The sequence below is a fragment of the Archocentrus centrarchus genome, chromosome 2, assembly GCF_007364275.1.
Source record: "Archocentrus centrarchus isolate MPI-CPG fArcCen1 chromosome 2, fArcCen1, whole genome shotgun sequence".
In the NCBI taxonomy this organism is placed as follows: Eukaryota; Metazoa; Chordata; class Actinopteri; order Cichliformes; family Cichlidae; genus Archocentrus; species Archocentrus centrarchus.
In genome coordinates this window covers 2,223,641-2,247,217 of record NC_044347.1, presented here as the reverse complement: position 1 = coordinate 2,247,217, position 23,577 = coordinate 2,223,641, and the positions used below count along the sequence as shown (strand labels likewise).

At 43.7% G+C, this 23,577-nt stretch overlaps 1 protein-coding gene across 1 annotated transcript; it reads right to left on the bottom strand.

Moving 5' to 3' along the window:
• Nucleotides 1–7,024: 7,024 nt before the first annotated feature.
• Nucleotides 7,025–16,006, bottom strand: LOC115798145 (beta-galactoside alpha-2,6-sialyltransferase 2-like). The gene is made up of 5 exons (XM_030754884.1): nt 15,418–16,006; nt 14,927–15,024; nt 7,954–8,055; nt 7,663–7,837; nt 7,025–7,272 (listed from the first exon to the last, which is right to left on the bottom strand). The coding sequence occupies exons 1-5, from the start codon at nt 16,004–16,006 to the stop codon at nt 7,025–7,027; spliced, it is 1,212 nt and encodes a 403-aa protein (XP_030610744.1).
• Between the last annotated feature and the right edge of the window lie 7,571 nt (nt 16,007–23,577).

Genomic DNA, 23,577 nt, shown 5'->3' with positions numbered 1-23,577 from the left:
ATGGGACGGCAAAGTTCGATGATTCGCCATGAACACAAAAATGGCTGTAACTCAAACCCAACTTGCCCAATCTGGCTCAAACTTCAGTGGTGTGATAAGCACCCTGTCCTGAACACACTCATATGCATAAAGTCCATAAACGTTAGAGCGCCGCCTAGTGGCAGCTCGGAATATCTTAAAATAGCAAGTTTTTTGAGTAGCCCCGGAGCTACGTTTTATCTACATGTATGAAAATGTACATGCTCATGTAACATACTAAGACGTACAAAAAAGTCTCTTGGACCCATACCCTAAACCCTACAGGAAGTCGGCCATCTTCAATTGAAGGTGTCAATTTTTGCGATTTCCACGCCTGCTATTTGAACGAACTTGTCCTAGGGCATTTCACCCAGTGACACCAAATTGGCTCCAGATCATCTACACAAGTAGCCCATCAAAAGTTATTCAGGGTTTTGTAGAATATTGAACGGTGTTGCCATGGCAACCCTCTGAATTTGGACTTTTTTCAATTTCAAATTCACAGAGATTCTAAACATCAGCCCCTGGGCTGTGCTTTCTCTATGTACCTGAAAATGTGCCTGCTGATGTAAGATGCTAACATCTACAAAAAACTCTCTTGGACCGATAGCCCAAACCCAACACGAAGTCAGCCACGTTTACTTTAAAGTGTCATTTTTGCAGCATTTTTCGCCTTTTTCAGGCCTTTTTGCCTCAACTCCTCCTAGGGCATTTGACCCAGTGAGTTCAAAATGGCTCCAGATCATCCACACAAGTAGCCCATCAAAAGATATTCATGGTTTTGTAGAATATTGAACGGTGTTGCCGTAGCAACCCTCTGAATTTGGACTTTTTTTCCATTTCAGGCCCAGATAGGTTCTAAACATCAGCCCCACGGCAGTGCTTGGTCTGTGTACCTGAAATCGTGCATGCTGAAGTAACATCCTAAGACGTACAAAAAAGTCTCTTGGACCGATAGCCGAAATCCAACAGGAAGCCTGACATGTTCTAATTAAGGTGTCATTTTTGCAGCATTTTTCAAATTTTTCAGGCCTGCTATTTGAATCATCTTCTACTACAGCTTTTCATCCAGTCACACCAAAATGGCTCCAGATCATCTACACAAGTAGCCCATCAAAAGATATTCATGGTTTTGTAGAATATTGAACGGTGTTGCCGTAGCAACCCTCTAAATGTGGAATTTTACTCATATACCACAGTGCACCAAATTGTTACATCTCTGACATACATTGTCCGATCTGCCTCAAACTTCACAGGCTTAATGGGAGGGTAAGGGAGACTGGACACACCCCTCTATCAGCTTTGTTTCACACTCATAACGCCACCTAGTGGCAACAGGAAATCAGTAGGACACTGATACTCATCATCCTATGGTCATTACAGTTTCATTGATGGCTGCAGGCATTACATAGAGCATTGTGACATATTAATTAGTGGGCACTCACCGACGCCACCTAGTGGAAGCGGGAGACGATCGACGCGAAGTACGGCTAGCCTGCTGAGCTGTCAGCAGCCGGGTGAGCCAGCTACTCTCTCGTCTGCGAGAACCTCCGAGCGCGGTTCGGCTGGAGCGTGCCACGGGTCGACGCGCGGCTTGGCTGGAGCGCGGCAGGGGTCGACGCGCGCCGGGTGCGAGGGCCCGCTCATCGCCGCTTGCGGCTTTAATTCCATTTGATTTTATTTCATCCTTCTTCTCTGTACTTGAGCTGCTGTAATTTCCTCGTCGTGGGATCATTAAAGTTTGATCTGATCTCTTCAAGTTCCTGAAGACAAACTGTTAAAGGAGGAAACAAAGCAAACTTACAGTTTCTGCAGACAGAAGAAGCTCCACTCCACACCTGCACACTAAACACTGACACACAGGTGAGCTGCTTCCTGGAAGGAGGAAGAACTCCACCTGTGGGAGGGGCTCAGCTGAGAGTTTTTATCACCTTTAAAAATATGTTGTCTGACTGCACAGACTGACTCTTATGTAGAGTAAGGTTCACATGCTGGTGAGTGAAGGCATGGAGCCTTGGTGCAGCTGCCGGTGTGAACACGCTGATCCCAGCACAGCTCTGATCAGCCACACTGTTTTATTTATGCAACCATCCAATCAATAAGCAGCCTCAACACAGGAACTTCAGTGAAAAATGAAGATTTTGTTACATGAATAAATATTTGGATATGTTACACAAATGTCCAACACAAACAGCAGGACTCTTTAGCTGTCACGGTGAGCTGTGAGGCAGGCAGGAGAGGAGCCCAGAGCCACAGAGCAGAGCTGAATCTTAAAGTGGTGGCAAGAGACACTAAACACAGCAGCACTGGAGCAGGTCAGGGACTACTCCAGGAAGCAGGTTCAGCAACTGATCAACTTTATAAGTTGATCAGTTGTGCATAACGTGCATGCATAAAGTGGTAAGAAATATGTGTGATGTATTTGCCAACATGTTTAACTCACTTGTGTAACTTAAGATGCAGTTTGGGTCAAGTTAGGATACAACAGCTAAACTATGAGCATAGTCTTCATATACCCTCACACACACACACAGACACACAGGACCATGAGGGTGACTATATGTAACCAGGCTCAATTACACTGTAACTGCTGGTCCAAATAAACCTCTTTGACTCTGTGTTGTGTAGTAATAATGGACAAAGGCTCGTTTATCTTTGAGATGTGACCCGTTTTATTATCTGGATAAGAACATATACATATACAGCTGAAGCACAGCACTCTACAAAGGAACGGTACATTATAACAGCACAGAAGTTCACTAGCTAGCCTAGCCGGTGCATCATGCTATTATATGATTGTTATAGCACTCCACAACTGCAATAACCCACTTAAGGTATTCAGTTAGTAGTTACATCATTCATAGTGGTCATACACTTCATATAATGGTAGGACAGATGTAATACTTAATCATGTACACTGCTGTGCACTACAACCCACCTCAGGCCCGTCTCTCAGGATCTGACCCCATTACAACACTGCCAGTGGCATTTATGCACTGCCTTTTGAGAGAGGGCGCCATTGAGCCAGTAAACCTCCATATAATAAGTTGTGGTTATTATGGCAAGTGGAATCACATAAACATAAACACTGTTACATATAGTCCATATGACTGAGTGAGTGAACATCCTGTGTTCTGTGGAGAGCTGTGGGGCTTTTAGTCCCTTTGAAGGTATTTAAAGATACTTCTATCCAGATGTTTTTATCTGGGTCGATGGAAACATCTCACTTCTGTCTTGAATAATGTTTTTTTTTTAACCCTTTCTTATACCCTAATGGAAAATTCAGAACTTTCTTTTTCTGAAAATATCTGGGTTCTTCCAACTGGGTGTTAGTTTACATGGGATAGTTAGTTAAAAAAAGGGATCAATGTGAACAAATAGTTTATTTTTGGCTAAACCAAGATTTTAATGAGTGATTTCAATAAAGCAGTCTGACATGTGGGATCCTCCTTTGTTGCTTTAGGAATTCGATTCAGCTGCACCCAGTCTGAGAGCCTGCAGGAAATATTTATAGCTTAATATCTAATGTTGCCTGGCTGTAAACGAGTGGTGGAGGTGCTCTGAAAGTCACAGTCATGGAGTAATCTGATATCGATGAGAAGGAAAAGCAATACATCATCAGAGTATGAACTCATCTTATGATCTGTATTTGTAGTTGAATTCCTTTAATATGATTTTGTTGGATTGCTGTTGGTGTCTCAATGAAGATGACAAACACTGAGAGGCAGCGTGGGCAGCCCTGGTGCAGCTCTTGGTTCAACAAAGTTAGATGTTTCTTGGTGTTTTATAAAACTCTCCATCACTCTGAGCGTCCCCACCTGCTCCGTCTCATTGGTAATGACTCAGGCTGTGTGGCTCCACCTTTTCTTTCTTATTTGTTCCCCAAACACCCCACCTGTTCAGGTCAGAAAGGGGATCTTGGATTTTAAGCATCAAATATATACTGAGAACATTAAGTGTTTAATTCATTTGAAAACATGTAAATTATATAAATATTTACACAGTCTCTGCATTCTCAGCACATGCAGGAGGTGAGCGCTGATGGACGAGGGCGACTGCAACACGCTGAGGCCCCCTACAGGGCAGGTGAGAAACAGCAGGGATCTGAAATCATGAGACGTTAGTGAGAACTTGGAAAAACGTCCTTCAGACGCTCTAAGTGATCAAAGTTGATCTAAAGCAGAAGATAAATCCACTGATTGTTTGTAAAGAATCATGAATCCTGTGATCGAAGCTTTATTTGACTGCAGCAGGTGAGCCAGTGCCTCACCTGCCTCCCCTGACTGCACATCACTGGATCGGCACTCTTAAAGGTTTCAGCGCTGATGTTCATCATGTGAAAATATTATCAAAACTAAAGACTGCAGTAAATGCTGTAAAAATCTCTAACTTCATAAAAATTGATAGAGGCACAGATCAATAGAGTAAACAGATAATTGAGATGTTAAGTATTCGGACAACAGCACAACAAAGAGCTAAACAACACAGCACCAGGGTTATTATAGTTAACGAAATAATGAAAACTGAAATTGAAAAAACATTGTCGTTAACTGAAATAAATAAAAACTATAATTAAAAGGAAAAAACGATAACTAATTAAAACTTAATTGTGAGTTTACAAAACTAACTAAAACTAACTGAAATTATCGATAAACTGACTTTCATTTACTTTTTTTTTTTTTTTAAGCCTTGTGGATTGATATGAAATCATTGTTTCCGCTCTCCGAGTTTAAGCTGGGAGCGCCACAGGACAACTGTGTGTGTGAGTGCGCATGTGCGTGCGCTCACCGCGCTGGTCCGCAAAGTAATGGCTGCGGTCTGCAGAGAAAGCGGCAGAGTCCCGTATGGAGGTTCTTTGAGTACAAACACCTGTACACGACCACAACGTAATTAATACACACAATCCAGCTACACAAGCATAAATGTGGACATGAGGTCGGACACTTCCGTAGGTTGTGTACAGAGGCCGCAAAGACCCTGCAGGTTTAATTAGCGAGCATCTAACCAAGCTAGCTCCAAAACAGAAGCAGCTTCAGGTGGTGAGAACATCAGGATGCAGCTGGATTTGAGCTTTGACTCCTTCAAGGAGTTTGTTTTTGTCAAACACCACATGTACGCGTTATTAATCTACTGCACTGATGCTGAAGTTTATTGTGGAGTTTATTGTAGAATTTATTGAGTTTGGGAGTTCATGTTTTTCTTTGTTTCTCCCTGATTATGTTCATGTGTGTCCTTAATATTACACACATTTAGCATGTAGTGCTGCTGTCTGTGAACAGTTGATTGTTGAATATATTTCTTTAAACAGTATCTTTTGTCAGGTTTTCATTACACAACAGTCACTTTTGCGCCTTGAATCTTGCAGCTGATTAGGTATGAAAATACTAAAACTAATACTGAAACTAACTGAAACTAAGCATGAAACCAAAAATAAAAACTGATAAAAACGAGCAAAACCACTCTGAAAACTAATTAAAACTAACTGAATTAGAGAAAAAAAAGTAAAAACTAACTAAAACTAAACTATAATGTAAAATCCAAAACTATTATAACCCTGCACTGCACACGTGAGGTAATCACTGAAAGTGAGACAGCTGGGGAGGACGAGGCACAAGTGAACAAAATGACACCAATGACACAAGGAAGACTGAACACACAGCACAGGGAACAAGAGACTGTCAAAATAAAACAGGAAGTGACCAACAAAGATACTTGACACACGAGGGGGGAAGCACACTGAGGGAAAACCAGCCTTCCACACAAGTTGTTTCTTAAAATAGTTTCAGAATAACTTTTATTTGGTCATGTTGTGGCGCAGGTGTGATCAGGTGTGGGATTTTCAGTTAGTGGACTGATAACATCTGAAGCAGGTGGACAGAGACAGGAAATGAGAGAAGAAGAAGAGAACGACACTGTCATTGTAAAACACTGTTCTCCATCTCACACTCTTCTGTGTACATGCACGGTCACATTCCTGCTCAGCGGTCTGTACTGGGATCATCTGGGAATTGTGTGAATTACTGCTTTATGATAATGTTAAACTGCTCAGTAGATGCTCTGACACGATGCTTTCAGCAGCTTCACTCAGAATAATTATAAATTTATTTAGAAATATTTACATATACAAAAGTTGGATCAGTATGAAACCTTTTAACAGTGCTGCACATCAGCTTTGCAGTTCTAGGACATCAGTTTCTGTTTCAGGTACATAAAGACTATGATAAAGTATTTAGTATAATTTCCCTTTTACATTTTAACAGGTGAAGTCAAATACAACAGGTAAGAATGTATGAAAATGGCCATGAAATCCACAAACATGAATCTAGACTTAAAGAACCGAACATGATCAAATGCACACAGTCCAGTCAGTGTTGGAGATGTTCTGCTGTTCTGTGCTGGAACAGCATCAAAAAGCTTCCTGATATTCACTCAGTATGTTTCAAACAGCTCAGCGTGCACAAATACTCAGAACTGCAAAGAGGACAAATCAGTAAAGATGCTCTGACACGATGCTTCTGCTTCAGCAGCTTCACTGAGAATGAGGTGTTCAGAGCGCCCCCTGCTGGCAGCTGCAGACATCACTGTTCAATCACATGCATCATTTCTCAGAAAGGCCCCACACACAGATCATGGAGAGGTAGTTTTTAATGCCTTTATCTGCCAGTTGCATTTGGCACAGGCTGCTGTAAAAATACGATGTTGGTATTGAAAAAAAAAGGGGGGGGGCACAAAGGCCAGATGAAGCCAGGACCTTGTTGCTGTGAACCAAAGGTATTAACCGCTGCCATGCTGTAACCCTAATAACAGCTGATTTTGTTAATGTTATTATATTGTAAATTATAATTAAACATACATTTAATAAAACTAATCTTTAATTTGTTTAAAGCTTAAAAACTTTAAGCTTGAAAGGACATCAAGGATTGATCGGCAGTATTAATTTGAGTCCCTAAAACGTGGCAGTTGAAGCTCCCAGCTGCTCCTCAGCAGCAGGGGGGGGGGGGGGGGGTCAGGTGGGGCAGGTGACGGCACTGAAACCTTTCAGCGTGACACGACCTCTGGTGCGGAGCTGGTCCACGCCCCCCTGATTGATCCTCTGCACCAGCAGCTTCTCATAGAGCAGCGGGTGGTACGCTCCGAACGTGCACGCCACGTCATGGTAACGCTCGTGGTAGTGGCACAGGTCGGTGTGACGCAGTGAAGGAATGAACTCGTACACGCTGACCTCACGGCACAGTGACATCATCAGCACGATGCCTAAACATGAAGAGACACACACACACATTTATTTGTTAATGTGTGTGATGCCTTTAAAGAGCAAACAAATAAAAACCTTCAATTTTTGTTTAAATTTATTTAAAGTGCAGAAAAGAACATAAAATACAATATTTTCAAATACATAAAATTAAAAAGACCAATTATAGAAAATCAGTTACTAACAAATTACTAATAAATAAATATATTAATTAATTAATAAGGCAACAAATATTGTGATAGTAACAATAACAAAACAAAACCTTTTTACATAATAAGACACAGATACTGTAACTAAAAAATTAATATGAATATATTAACGTGATTTCAGCCTTCATGAACTTGCTTCACTTCATGGCCTCCTCCTGTGGCTGCACCATGCTGCTACAGTACCTATGAACCCAGATGACGGGGGGTTCGGCTGGATCAGCTCCTCTGAGTTCTCTTGGATCAGTTCCCACAAAGTCCAGATGAACTCTGGATGTAGGATGTAGACTGGCTGCTCCGGTCGGAGGCGCCGCCGTTCGACGTACGCCGAGAACAGGTTGAAGTCAGGCTTCAGGAACCACTGCAGGAAACAGAGTTCCTCATGTTTGCTTTGATCACAGAGCTAAGACGAAGAGGCGCTGACTGAAATCCCCTACACGGGTCAGAATCAGCCTGAGGGCAGCGCAGGGTAGTTACCTGGGTGAGATTGGCCGAGTACGGCGCCGGATCCCAGATCAGCAATATGACATCCTTATACAGCGAGCTGCTGCTGAAGGCGTGCTCAGGCAGTGCCACGATCTGAGCACAGGCAGGGAAGAAAGTGTCAAAAACTGAAGAACGACCTGTACTAAAGTTCACCATATCTGGTTATCTCTGCCACCATCTTTACCTGACCGTTAGAAACTGGGCTAAGCTGTCACATGACGGTGGTTATCAACTCTGTAACATAAAACAGGGTTTCCCGATCTAAGCACAGCCCCAGGGGTTTTAGTGTGAGAGCAAATGAAGAACACAAACACAGAGGGCTCAGAGAAACATTCAGACCCTCCACTTTTTTCAGTTTTGTTATGTTGCAGTGTGATGTTACACACAGTACCCCATAATAACAAACTGAATACAGAATTTTAGTTTTTTTCATTTAATTTATTAAAAATCCATCCATCCATCCATCCATTTATCATCCATCCATCCATCCATCCATCCATCCATTTATCCATCCATCCATCCATTTATCATCCATCCATCCATCCATCCATCCATTTATCATCCATCCATCCATCCATCCATCCATCCATCCATCCATCCATCTTCTTCCACTTATCTGGGTCGTGGAGCAGCAGCCCAAACAGAAAAGCCCAGACTTTCCTCTCTCCAGCCACCTCCACCAGCTCATCATATTTAAAGAAGCATTCAGACCCTTGACTTTTGGCAGTAATTGCAGTCCTTTCACACCTGGGCTGGGAAAGTTTCTACCATTCTTTTTTACAAGAAGCTCAGGGTGGGCGGGGACTGTTGCTGGAGACCATTTTCAGGACATTCACACAGTTGTCCCTAAATCACTCCTGTGTTGTCTTCACTGTGTGCTCAGGGTCACTGTCATGATGGAAGGTGAACCTTTGGCCCAGTCTGAGACCCTGAGTCCTGTGGACCATCGTGCTTCTCTGCTGGGATGTACTGGGTAAGTGATAAGTTCAAGTTCAAGTTCAAGTGTACTTTATTGTCAAAAATCTATGTAACAGGGTTAGCAGCAGGGTTATAATAGTTTTGGATTTTACATTATAGTTTAGTTTTAGTTAGTTTTTACTTTTTTTTCTCTAATTCAGTTAGTTTTAATTAGTTTTCAGAGTGGTTTTGCTCGTTTTTATTAGTTTTTATTTTTGGTTTTATGCTTAGTTTTAGTTAGTTTCAGTATTAGTTTTAGTATTTTCATACTTAATCAGGTACGCTTTAAAGATACCCTTTAAAGAAATATATTCAGCAACCAACTGTTCACAGACAGCAGAACTACATGCTAAATGTGTGTAATATTAAGGACACACATGAACATCAACAGGGAGAAACTGCTAACAATATGAACTCCAAAACTCAATAAATTCTACAATAAACTCCCAATAAAGTTCAGCCTCAGTGCAGCAGATTAACAACAGCTACATGTGGTGTTTGACAAAAACAAACTCCTTGAAGGAGTCAAAGCTCAAATCCAGCTGCATCCTGATGTTCTCTCCACCTGATGCTGCTTCTGTTTTGGAGCTAGCTTGGTTAGATGCTCGCTGATTAGACTTGCAGGGTCTTTGCGGCCTATGTAGCCTACGGAAGTGTCCGACCTCATGTCCGCATTTATGCATGTATAGCTGGATTGCGTGTGTTAATTACCTTGTGGTTGTGTGCTGGGGGTTTTTTGGTCCTCGCTCTTTGTGCTCAGTTTTTAGGGTGCAAACATATTTGTCCCTGTTTTTTCACTTTCTTCATTTCTTCACGTCCATTCCCATAGTTTCAGCAGCTCCCTCCAGGAATTTGCTGACATTTGTGAGTCCTTATATTGATGCTTTGATTATTAGTCCTGATTGTTATTATCTGACTGATAAAGTAGCCGGAAACGCACAAGGACTAAACACAACGTTGTGGGCTGCGTTGACCCGACGAGTAGTCACGTTTCTCTGGAGGTGCAGGCCGGGTTGCCTTGTAGGATGAGAGCGGTTTCCGTAGCTGCCTTGTGTGCGCTTCTCAGGTCTACTTTGATGTTGGTGTTTTTTTTCCTGACTAAGAAGTGTTCCGTACATCATCCACAACATCATCCACAACAAGACACTCGCTGCTATCTGTGCTATCATAGTAAAAAAAAACAAAAAAAAACACTCCACATGGGACTCTCTGAGGAGCAGCGCGGTGTGCGCACGCACGCACATGCGCACACATTTGCCCGACGGCGTTCCGAGCTTAAACTCGGAGAGAGGAAAAAAATGATTTCATATCAATCCACAAGACTTTTGAAAAAATAACATTATCTATAATTTCAGTTAGTTTTAGTTAGTTTTGTAAACTCACAATTCAGTTTTAGTTAGTTGTCGTTTCTTCCTTTTAATTTTAGTTTTTATTTATTTCAGTTAACGACAATGTTTTTTCAATTTCAGTTTTCGTTATTTCGTTCGTTTTCGTTAACTATAATAACCCTGGTTAGCACAGAAGTTCGAAATTGCGTTTGACCAGTCTCCAATGTGCAAGTTTAAAAACAATTAAATAGGACATTCACAATAATCTCTCTTTACATACACACACACACACACACACACACATACACACACACACACACACACACACACATGCACACATACACAGCTAACCTACTCGTACACGAATTACCTTTCTTACTCTGACATATTCATTCACAGCATAAACACAGACAATACACACTTACATATGCGCAGTCATTCGAACACTAACATACTGATAAGACATGTGCAATACAATACAACACAATACTCTCACTCATTCACACTCTTCATTCACTCACTCACTCCCTCACTCACTTCACTCACACACACACACACACACACACACAACACACACACACAGTGTGTAATAAGTATACTGACATGACACGCAACCACACAACCCCCCCCCCCCCCCCCCTCACACACACACACACACACACACACATAGCAGCAGCAGAAGTACAATCAGTGGTCCTAGAAGTAAAGTGAAAAAGTGTACATCTGAATACAAGGTGCAAGAGTAAAATGCCAAGTGGCATGGAATGTTCAAGTGTCTTTCCTCAGTGTGTTCATGAGTCTAATTGCTTGAGGAAAGAAGCTGTTACTCATTCTGCTTGTGCGGGACCGCAGGTTGCGGTACCGCTTCCCTGATGGTAGAAGGGAGAACAGTCTGTGTGCTGGATGAGTAGTGTCTTTGATGATGTTCATTGCCCTCTTGGAACAGTGTGAAGTGTACAGTTCCTGGATGGCTGGTAGGGGTGACCTGATGATCTTTTCTGCTGTCCTCACCACCCTCTGTAGCGCCTTTTTGTCTGCAGCTAGGCAGCTGCCGTGCCAAACAGAGACGCTGCTGGTCAAGATGCTCTCAATACCACCTCTGTAGAAGGTGGTGAGAGCAGAGATAGGGAGGTCAGCTCTTCTCATCCTTCTCAGGAAGTGGAGTCGTGTCTGCGCCTTCTTGACCAGCGCAGTGGTGTTGGTAGTCCATGAGAGGTCATCTGTGATGTGCACTCCCAGGAACTTTGTGCTTTTCCCAGACTCTACTGCACTGCCGTTGATGGTGAGAGGGGTGTGTGTTGTTTTTTTCTTCCTGAAGTCCACTGTAATTTCCTTTGTTTTGTTTACGTTGAGAAGCAGGTTGTTCTTCTCACACCAGGCAATGAGTTGCTGTACCTCCTCCCTGTACACTGAGTCATCATTGTCTTTGATGAGGCCCACCACTGTTGTGTCATCTGCAAATTTGATGACGTGATTCGTTTCAAATCTGGCACAGCAGTCGTAGGTCATCAGCGTGAACAGCAGGGGGGACAGCACACATCCTTGCGGCACCCCGGTGTTAATGATGGTGGTCGCTGAGGAGTTGTTTCCAACTCTGACTGTCTGCGGTCTGTTTGTTAGAAAGTCCAGCAGCCAGTTGCACAGTGAAGTGCTGATGCCTATTTTACTCAGCTTGTTCACCAGATGTTGGGGGATGACGGAGTTGAACGCAGAGCTGAAGTCAATGAACAGCATCCGCACATGGCTGTTTTTGTTCTCCAGATGAGCCAAGCAGAGGTGGATTGCTGTTGCTATGGCGTCATCGGTGGAGCGCTTGGGGCGGTAGGCGAATTGGTAAGGGTCCAGAGTGGGGGGGGGGTGGATGTCAGGTGGGCCTTTATCAGTCTCTCAAAGCATTTCATCATGATGGGGGTGAGTGCAATGGGTCTGTAGTCGTTCAGTGATGATGCTGGCGACTTCTTTGGTAGTGGTACGATGGTGGTAGCTTTGAAACTTGCTGGTATGGTGGCTTGGTTCAGAGAGGTGTTGTAAATGTCTGTGAGGACATCGGTGAGTGAGTCTGCACAGTCTCTGAGCACACGCCCGGGTATGTTGTCTGGTCCGGCAGCTTTCCTGGGGTTCACCTTGAGTAGGGTCTTCCTCACATCTGCTGGGTCCAGTTGAAGTGTTGTGTCGTCTGGATTTGCTGGGATTTTTGTGGGTGTTGTGGTGTTATTTTCTTCAAACCGGCTGAAGAAGATGTTGAGTGAGTTGAGGAAGTCTGTGTTGTCCTCACATGGTGGGGGGGATGGCTTGTAGTCTGTGACTGACTGGATGCCTTGCCACAGACGTCTTGGGTCCTTTGTGTCTGTGAAGTATGAGTTGATTTTTTGCCCATATGCACGCTTGGCTGCTCTCACGCCCCGGTGCAATTTGGCCCTGGCAGACTTGAGGGCCAACTTGTCCCCAGACCTGAAAGCAATGTTGCGTGCCCTTAGGAGCTCACGTACCTCCCTGGTGAACCAGGGTTTTTCGTTTGCCCTCACTGTAATGTCCTTGGTTACATCTTCCATGCATTTTGTTATGTATCCCGTTACAGAGTCTGTATATTCTGTGAGGTTGACGACCTGGTTGGTGGTGGCCGCCTCCCTGAAAACAGTCCAGTCTGTGCATTCAAAACAGTCCTGTAGAGTTGCTGTGGAGCCCTCTGGCCAGGCCCTGATCTGTTTCACAGTTGGCTTGCTTCTCGTCAACAGAGGTCTGTAGGCTGGGATTAGCATAACAGAGAGATGATCTGATGAACCCAGGTGGGGGTGGGGAGCAGCTCTGAAGGCCTGTCTGATGTTGGTGTAGACCTGGTCGAGTGTGTTCTCTCCCCTTGTAGCAAAGTTCACACACTTGTGATAGTGTGGCATTACAGTTTTCAGTTTGACCTGATTAAAATCGCCAGCGATTATGCAGGCCGCCTCTGGGTGTGTGTTTTGTAGTGTACTCACGGATTTGTACAGGGTGGAGAGAGCCTCCTTTGTGTTGGCGCTGGGCGGGATGTAAACAGATGTGATGTTGACGGTATTGAATTCACGTGGCAGGTAGAATGGACGGCAGTTAAGGGTTAAAAACTCGATGTTCTCTGAGCAGTGACTTGAAATAACTGCAGCGTTCGTACACCAGTTGTTATTGATGTAAATGCACACACCACCTCCTCGAGATTTACCCGTGCTGGCGTGGTTTCTGTCCGCGCGGAATGTTGTAAATCCATCCAGTTTAATGGCGCTGTCCGGAACATTGTTATGAAGCCACGTCTCTGTTAGGACGATCGCGTTGCATTCTCTCACGTGTCTTTGAGTGGTTAAATCCAGCTTGAGATAATTCATTTTGTTTTCCAGTGAGCGGACGTTCGACAGAAGAATAGATGGTAGTGCTGTTTTGTGAGGGTTTGTTTTCAATCGATGTGTGATGCCGGCGCGGCAGCCTCGCCATCTCCTCCGGCGTATGCTCAGACTCCACCGCCGCCTCAGCTGCTTCCAGTTTCGGCTGGTGGGGGGAGGAGGGACCGCTGCCTCGTAGGATCCGTTGTCTTGGGACATTACTCCGAGGCCGACAAGAGTTTCTCGATCAATGGCGAAGTCAATTCCGGATATATCCTTTGCGCAGTTGTTGTTTCTAAGTCCCAGTAGTGTACTTCTGTCGTAAGCGATTTTCGAAGACGATTTAGACGGTACATTAAACAAAAAACGCACATCATTATCAGGAGCCGGCTTGGCCGCAGCCACACAGGGCGCCGCCATCTTTGTGGCCCTGGTTTCCCTGAGACAAGAATTGAGGTCAAACAGATCAATCTTTGTTTCATCAGAGCAGAAATCTTGTTCCTCACAGACTCTTTCAGATCTGTGGAGAGCTGAAGTGATGGTTGCCCTTCTGGAACCTAGTCCCATCTCTGGAGCTCAGTCAGAATGATCATCAGGTTATTTGTCACCGCTCTCCCTCTGTGCTCAGGTGAGCCAGGTAACCAGGAAGAGTCCTAGTTCTGCCAAACTTCTTCCATTTAAGAACAGTGAAAGCCACTGTGCTCTTCAGTGCAGAAGAACTGTTTTGTAGCCCTTCCCAGATCTAGGCATCACCACAACCCTGTCTCTGAGCTCTGTAGGCAAACCCTCTGACCTCATGGTTTTGTTTTTTGCTCTGATGCATTGTCAGCTGTGAGGCCTGCTACAGAGAGCTGTGGGTCTTTCCAGATCACATTTCATCAGTTTAGTTTGCCACAGCTGGATTCCAGGTGTGGAAACATCTCAGCAATGATAAGAGGAATGGAAGGCACCAGAGCTAGATTTCAAATGTTTCTGTAAACTGCTATAAATGTGATTTTCAGTGTTTTTTTAAATAAATGTATAAATCATTCTGAATTTTTCCTTTTAATTGTCACTATGGGGCACTTATTGTAAACAAAGAAAAACAAAAACAAACAAACAAAAAAATCCAAATGATTGTAACATCAGGCTGCAACATGACAAAGCTGAAAAAGAGGTCTGAATATTTACACAAGTTACCAAAGAACTTTCTGTAGTCCAGAAATAAATGTGTATTAATGTCCATGACATCATAATTCTGCAAGCACAGGGTGAACCCTTGCGTTACCTGGGTAACCCCAATCCTGTTTTGTTGTACAGGTCTCAGGGCAACTAAGGGGGTGGAGCCTGTACCTGTGAGTTCATGAGGCGGATGGTGGTCTTGTTGCCCACGTCTCCCATGAAGCCTCTGGTGGGGGCAGCATTAAAACGCAGAACTGCATCATGGGAGTCTGAGTCCAGCAGAAGGAGAGCAGCTTTAGACACCATTTGCCTACATTTGGTTGTTTACTGTTTATTTCTCTTTGCTTGCCATTTCTTTACATGTTGATTTGTTGTGTGCAGATTTGTTTACGTGAAGCTTGTGTATTTTATGTGCTGTGAGCAGGTGAACAGCTCCACCTGGTGTCTGAACACTGGACTTACAGTGTAGTAGTGCTGCCTGTGAGCCACTGTTTAAAGCTTCATCAAAAAGGTCTCTTTCCTCTGACTTAATGTTTCTTCATTATCTAATCAACTATGACCCCCCCCCCCCCCCCCCCCCCAAGTACACTCTATCACCACTTTTAAATGCACCATCTCTAATTTACCACCTGAAGCAGGTCTGAACATGTCTGCGGACTCACCGATCTCACTGCCCAGAGAGGAGTTCAGCATGCCCCCCGCCGATGTCACCACAGCACATGTCTGGTACTGAGAAGGCCAGAGCTCCTGCAGAGTCATTGAAGGCACCAGGCCGGCCCAGCCCAGGCTGGAGAAAGGCTCCTCAGTCCCATCTACAGTGCGGATGCCGGTCCTTTTCTTGAGGTCACAGTATAGCTTTTTATTTGAGCTATGTAACCCTCTTGGCCCTTGGTATGCCACCTGGTGTTTGTTGAAGTTCAGCTGGACCCTCAGGGCCTTCTGGAGACGAGGGCTCAGCATCCCTGCTGTCAGCTTTCCAGTCCACAGGCGCTGCAGAATCTCCATAGTCTGTTTCTTATAGAAGCGTTTAGAACTCCAGTCGTCCTCTGAGGTTCCAGAACGTCTCAGGAACCTGTCACGGTTCCTACTCTGAACCTGAAATGCAGAGGTGAGGCCACGGGCGAGTCCGAATTCTGCTGCAGAACGGGTCTGAGGTGGAACTCTGAGATCTAGGAAGTGACAGAGCAGAGACAGGAAGAGGAGGAGCCAGGCCAGCAGGGCAGCCAGCAGAACCTTTCTCCAGGACTTCATACTGGATAATACAGTCAGACCTGAGGGCAGAAAATCAGGCCACACATTCATAAAGTTTCCAAGTTTTCAGAGGGATGAACCGCAAAGAAATCTGTAGCATTTTTATTCTGACCTAAAAGGTCTCTGAAAGATGAGAACAGTTTGCTGCTACTTCTACTACTACTACTAATACTACCACTACTACTACTACAACTACTAATAATAACAATAATTAAAAAAAAATCTAAATGAATAAAAAACTATTTAGATAAAAAACTGTATTCTTTACACATTAAGAAATCCATAATCATCTGCCTGAATATTGATCTGTCATTAGAACTGATCAGGAATCGATCCTGCTTTAAGAAAGCTGTGAAGAGTTTTACAATTAAAGTCTCGAGATGTAACGAAGAGAGGAGGAAGACGAGTGAGGAAGTGTTTCCTGCTGTTGTGTCCATCCCTCTCCTCCAGCTTCATTAACAGTCTGAGCAGGTTCAGCCGAGGGTCCGGTTACCAGGCAACAGACAGACAACAATAAAAACTGCAGGGAACAAACAACACCAACCTCCTCCTCCTCCTCCTCCTCCTCCTCCTTAATCACTGCTCTGGGACGCTCTGTGACAGCTGAGTGGCAGCCTGACAGGTGACGCTTCCACCTGAGTCGTCGCTGTGTTTCGGGCTGCAGCAGAGAACCGAGGCAGGAGCAGCAGGAGCAGCAGGAGGGGAGCTGAAGGAGGGGAGCTGAAGGAGGGGAGCTGAAGGAGGGGAGCTGAAGGAGGAGAGCTGAAGGAGGAGAGCTGAAGGAGGGGAGCTGAAGGAGGGGAGCTGGTCTGGGACCTCCTCTATCTCAGGACCACAGCATGCCTCCTTTTAACCCTTTCAAACACCTCCATCTGTGAGGCTGGCACCGGTAGTCACATATTAAATTATTAATTCAAATGTAAACAGATATAAAAGTCAATAAATATAAAAATCCTCTCTTTGTTTACTTCATGTTACATAAAATATAAAATAAAACTCTAAGAATTCAATAATGGAACAAAGTTGAAAAGAAACTTTTATGATGAGTCACTTTTTCTGCTTCCTCAGTGCCAAAAATTACTTCAAACTGTAAATGTATTCATAACAGAAACTATTGAGGACAAAAATATTATGAGGGTGCTGATAAATGACTTAATTATATTCACTGCAAATATCAAAATAAAATAAAAACAGCCTTGTTTTTGTTTTGTTTTTAACACAGTTATGATCTTTTTAGGATCTAAACTTTAAAAGAACTTTAATTATCAAATGAAACAAAAAACCTTTAAATAAAATTGTGTCAGTGACTGTTACATCAGCATTATTTATGTAATCCATATGAGCCCTGCTGCACTGTCAGGGGGGAATCCTGAGCTTTCTATTGATGCCATGTTTGTGGGGCTCAGGCTAACAGGACACACAAGTTCTACCCACATTTTATGGCCACAAGTGAAGTTCAGTGAGATGATCAATAGAAGATAAGATGAACTGAGACAGAGGAGTTAGTCAGCACTTTCTATCTGCTGCTCTCTGTCTAATTATTATTTAATTGGTTATTATTTGGTTGATCCACTGTTTATTAATTAACCTGCTGGAGTTCACTGTTAAACATTTGTCCTTTATTAACTGAGTAAACAATAATCACTAACATTATGATTATTCTGTTGCTAAAAATCTAATTGTGTTTACAGTTTGTGAGTCTCAACTTTGATTTAGTAGAATTTCAGAAATGTGCAGTAATTTGATCCCTTTCAAAATAAAACTTTTATTCAGTATCCTTTATAATGGACAGCAGGACTCACGGCCCATGTCCGAGCTTCAGGAAGCAGAAGGCTGAATGAGACAGAGAGGATTTTACTCCAAACTGTGGAAGGAAGCTTGAGCAGCGACCAGAGGCGGCAAAAGTACTGACATTCTGTACTCAAGTAGAAGTACAAGGACTTGTGTTAAAAATAGTACTGGTTCAACATCTTTACTTAAGTAAAAGTAAAAAAGTACAGGCTCTGAAATGTAGTCAAAGTAAGAAAGTAAAAGTAGTTCTTTGGAGGACGTTTCTACCTGCTATTTTGTGTAAAGCTAACTGAACCTCATTTTATATTATTGTAATAATATAAAATAATACATGAGAATACAAACGTTATTCCAATCTAAATTGGAATAAATTAATTAAATGAATAATTAATAAATTAATAATTTAATGAATGAATTAATAAATCCTAATGAATGCACTCAGCTTGAATCTGTTGTGTAGGACACAAACTGTGAAAGGGAATTTAAACACAGCTCTGTTCTCTGTGTCCTCCATAGTAGAGGGTGACTGTGCCTCCACCTAAACACCAACATGAGGATCCTCAGGGGTTACAGTTGGATTCAGAAGGTGGAGGAACCCTAAGATCAGCTGTAGTGTCTCTGCATGGGGAGAAGACTCACAGCTTTCTATTGTAGCTGCAGTAAATGATGTTGGTGTGCAGGCTGTGATCAGCTGACCTGCTGCTCTCTCCTTCATCTTTTTTCCATCTTTCTCCATCTGAGTGAAGTTATTGCTCATTCTTTGCTTTAGCTAGCAGACACACTGTGTGACAAACTGCACACACTGTTTGTCCTTGATGTTTTTTGTCACTCATTTTCCTCATTATTCCTGCGTGTTGCCTTTATGTAAAGCGTATCTTCATCTGGATCTTTCCGGTGTCTGAGCGAGCTTTGCCGGAGCCTCTCCCTGTTAGCACATGTTAGCGTGGATGAATTGATGAACAGATAAAGGTTTAAGTTTAGAGGGCACATAAAATGTTGAGGCAATGAGAAAGGAAAGACGTGGGTGTTGTAATAGGCAGTGTGGCAGGCAGAGAGCAGAACTCTGAAGTCAAAATGTGACTTAAAATCAGAGCTTTATTGCTGACTTCCCACAAAATCAGAGCTGGCCCTGTCTCCTCGCTGTGATCGCTGCCTCTCTGGGGATCCTTGGACAGTTCCTCCGGGCCTGCCCCGCCGCCGCCAATGTGCAGGGCATCCTGTGGGCCATGTTGTCCTGTGCTGCTGGGGCTGAGTCTGGGCATCCGGGTTGTCCTGGCTGCTGTGCCTCCCGGGCCTTGGTTCTGTTCACTGTCTCTCGGCTCGTGCGGTGCTTTGAGCTCCTTTTCTGGGTGCCTGTGCCGCCTGGGTGGGACCGGGTTGTGCTCTCTGCCTCTGTTGGCTTTGTAGAGACCCTCAGACACTGATGTAGACCTTCCTGCATGTTTCTGCCCTGGCGCGGGGGTTTCTACTGCTTCTTGGCCTTAATGCAGGTTGCTGACACTTGGGTTCTTGTTGCCATCCTGTGTTGTGCTGTTTGGACTCACCACACTGACTGATTTGGTTTCTGATACTCTTTGTCGTTGTTTAGGGGTCTGGATGCTTGTGTCACTGAGGTGCTTTCATTTTTGTCTATTTTATTCTTTTTTTATTTATTTTTTTTTGTAAAGGGGAAGAAAATAAAAATCTCATGATGAGTTGGGATCACTACGTTAAATTTGGGAGGGAGCACATGCATGCCTTCACAAGAGCATGAACATGGGCACATATGTGCACAGGGACATGCAAGCAACACACACACACACACACACACACACACACACACACACACACACACACACACACACACACACACACACACACACACAAAAAGAGGGCCAATGATGTTTTAAAACACTACCAACCAACAGATAGCCCAGCCTGTAGCAGATAGCATAAATGATTTTTTTGTTTGTGTGTTTTTTGTTTGTTTGTTTGTTTTTCCAGTTTCCTGCCTGTTCATGCTGCATGGCTGGGGTACCTGTCAGATTTTTTTTTTTTCTCTGAGGCCCTAATTAAAAAAAAAAAAAAAAAGAATAACGATCTTACCAAATCTACGATTAGCCTTAGCCAGCAGTTTCAAATTTCCATGAATGTCGCCTGCTCTGGCCCCTGGAAGACATTTGACTATGGTCGCCGGTGTCTCTAGCTTCACGTTTCTCAAAACAGAGTCGCCAATAACCAGAGTTTGTTCCTCGGCGGGTGTGTCGCCGAGTGGAGAAAAACGGTTAGAGACGTGAACAGGTTGGTGGTGTACCCGGGGCTTCTGCTTAGGACTACGCTTCCTCCTCACCGTCACCCAGCCGGCCTGTTTTCCCTGCTGCTCGGGATCTGCTGGGGGGGAGCTAACGGCGGCTAAGCTACCATGGTCCGCACCCGCTACAGGGGCCTGGCTAGATGTAGGATTTTCCAGGGTGCGGAGCCGAGTCTCCAGTTCAGAAAGCCTGGCCTCCAGAGCTACAAACAGACTACATTTATTATGTGGTACCCAGTACATATTGAATGTTTAGAAAGTACACCCCCCAATAACTTTTCATTTTATTGAGGCTGAAGTCCTGTTCACTTTTCTGTTTAATGTTCATATGGGTTGTTACACCTAAAAAACTGTAAATAATTCACCTGTTAAACTGGGATGCATTACACATGCCACGCCACCAGATGGCGACCATGGCACTAAGAGGTCAACAGTGTTGCCAACTTAGCGACTTAGTCGCTAGATTTAGCGGCTTTTCAGACCCCTCTAGCGACTCTTTTTCCAAAAAGTGACTAGCGACAAATTTAGCGAGTTTTCCCAGTGACGCTGGCGACTTTTGGAGAGTTTTTTGTTCACCTGAAATCCTCGCCGTGTTTTGTGTACATACAGCCTTGTACTGCGTCCGTTCAGACGCTTTGGCATCACCCGGACCCCCAAGAGTACCTGGCTGTTGGTATGTACCATAAGTCACGTGACCTTAATAGTGGAAGTGGATCTGTTCGTGTCCTCGTATGCTGTGATACGTCAGCGCATATGTCTATGGATTTACTGAGCTGACTAAAATCCTGCACTGTGGTGAAGTCTGCTTCACTGCAGACTGGCTTTGTAAAGAAGTCAGCTGTTTGCTGTTTTTGCTCTGGATCTTTTCTGTTAGCATTTTAATAGCACAGCTGCGAGTCTTTTGTTATGGAGGAAAAAAACATTCATTTCTTTGAGGAGCATTATTATTTAAATGCCAGTGGTTTATTTTTGAGCAGTTTCTCCTGTACATCTACAGCTGAATGTTAATAAAAGTGTCTGTGTGACATTTGGGACATGTAGCTTTGACTCTGAGGTGCCTTTTTGTTTATACCTTGTAGAGGAAGAAAATATCAAGATATATTTTGTATATCATTCAGGTAAAAAATATTGAGATATTATTTTGGTCCATATTCCCCAGGATCATTTTCTCATGCTGATAAACAAAATAAAAGATCTATAATAAAAGCCATTGAATAAATAGATCTTTAGAATATTTATGGGTGTTTTGATGTCCTGTCTTAGTTTGTGTAAATTGAATTATTGACCCATAGACCTGCAGTTCATGGTATTTGGTTTAATTGACAGGGAAAAATTGGAACTTTCTTCACTGGACTTTTTCCACAGGTACCTGAGATCATACCTGAGACATTAACAGGAAACTAACCAGGATGACGGCCAGATGTGAACAGCTGTGTCTAAAGAGGTGCAGGAATGCATCTCAGGGACGAGTGCTGACTGCTGTGGTTTGAACATCCATGCTGAAAGAAGGCTGCATATATAACTATTACCTGTGCACTGATCAGTGATCATTTCTTTTAGTTTGCAGTAAGATTTTCATGGATTGGAACTGGATTTGATCCTGAAGGGATGCAATCCACATTTTTTAATGAATTTGAGGAAAATTATTAGATAGTGACTGTTTCATGTTACTGTTTGTCATGTGGGGAAATTTATATGCAGAATTTACTTTGGACTGATTAGATTTAAATGCTAATCCACTTCACTGAACAACATTGACATATGAAAGACCAATGCTTGTTTCCTTAAGAGGTTTTCTTAAGTAGGTACATCCATTATAAGTATGACATCATTAAACCCTGTCTTAAGTCTTTGCTAAATTCACAGTCACAGTAATATGAGATTAGTTTTCACAGAATCCTCTTCTGGCTTTTAACATCAGTGCAGTTCTGGCTGACCGACCCAGGTCAGGCTGGTGGAGTTGAGCTCAGAAACGTCAGCTCTGCAGTGATCAGGTCTGAGTGTGGCAGTGAGACTGAACTCAGCTCTCCAACAATCTGCTTCATCACAGTTCATTGATCATTGAATATGAGGGGAAATGAGTTTTTCACACAGGGCAGGAAGGTTTGGATCACTTTGTTCCCTTAATGCATGAAATCATTGATAAACTGCAGTTTGGATTTACTCAGATTATTGATGATTAATATTAATTGATGCTGATTTTTCTCCTCTTTGCTTCTTTTCTTCCTGTTTTTCGTCTTTATAAGTTGCTGCTGTTGTAGAGAATTTCCAGCCCAAGTGATTTGTGAGCGCAGCTGAGTCACGTGACCGCCCAGCGACAAACCACAGCAGAGCAGGAAGAAGGGGGCGGAGCAAAGTGTGGCTGCGTGGTCGGAGAGCGGAGCTAACGGAGCTGCTTTTTCATTGATGAAAAGACGTGAATTTAGAGGAGAAACAAACTAAAGCATCGATCCAACATCTCTACCAACGTTCGTATCGATACTTGGATCGATCACCCACCCTGATCTCCTGGATGTGACCTGAGAACAGCGCTAATCTGTCTGTGGGCTCAGCTACAGGTAAGCATCGAGCTAACTTTAGCAGTTGAGCGTTTGGCAGAAAGCTGGAGCAGAAACTGCTGTGGATGAACACATGAGAGGAAGTGAACTCCTAAAATGATGCGCACAGAGCAGCTGGGCGGTGAGGGGAGAGAGAGGAGAGAAAAGAGGAGCACAGAGATCCCAGCAACAACACACAGGACAAAACACAAAGAGCAGGAGACAAAAGGCTAAAGACACGCAGCAGTGACCGCTGCAGCTACACCTGGGAGAGCAGCTACAAATTCATCTGCGCATCAACATCGTTATGTACGGTTCGTGCTACGTTTCCACTGCGAGGTTCCGGTGCTGGTTCCAACGAGCCGGCGAAACGCTTAAGAACGGGCCGCGTTCCCACCGCGTTTCTGTGAACTGCTCCTTTACGTATGAGCGTGGGCGGGTCCTCGTCTGGACACGACGCCGAAGCGCACAAACGTGGGAGAACACGCTCCCCTTTCTGTGCTGCAAATACGTTTTAGGGTCCAAACCAAACTACTGCAGCATCTGTGTGCAGCACAGAGGGAAACACAGACAGAGATTAGAGCAAGACGACAAGTACGCACTTTGTGTCCTTTTATCTGTGATATGAACTGATACAAAGCAGCAAGTTCAGCCTTAGAGCCCAACCTAATTCACAGCCGTGAAAATCGCTTCACTTTTCTCCTGTAATACACACCATGCAGTGAAACAGCGGCAGAAAACTTTACGTTTTACGAATGGCTCTGAAAAGTCAGCAACAGTGGCCGCCAGTGCTAAAAGGCCTCATTTGAATGACACACGCTGCTATAAATTAATGCACAGGAAGAGGTTAACAAAATTGAATAAAATGGAGTTCATATTTGAACACACTGAAAATAAAAGTGTATTGTGGTGCTTCATGTGCAGCTCGTGGTGATTTGGGAGAAGAAGATCAG

Bases quoted from the DNA above. Each gene is read 5' to 3' on its own strand.
- LOC115798145 (XM_030754884.1), bottom strand. From the start codon at position 16,006: ATGAAGTCCTGGAGAAAGGTTCTGCTGGCTGCCCTGCTGGCCTGGCTC. The intron at 15,025-15,417 runs GTGAGTCCGCAG...TGCTGGACTCAG, and splicing joins CTCTCTGGGCAGTGAGATCG to ACTCCCATGATGCAGTTCTG. The intron at 7,838-7,953 runs GTAACTACCCTG...TGTTTCCTGCAG, and splicing joins ACTCGGCCAATCTCACCCAG to TGGTTCCTGAAGCCTGACTT.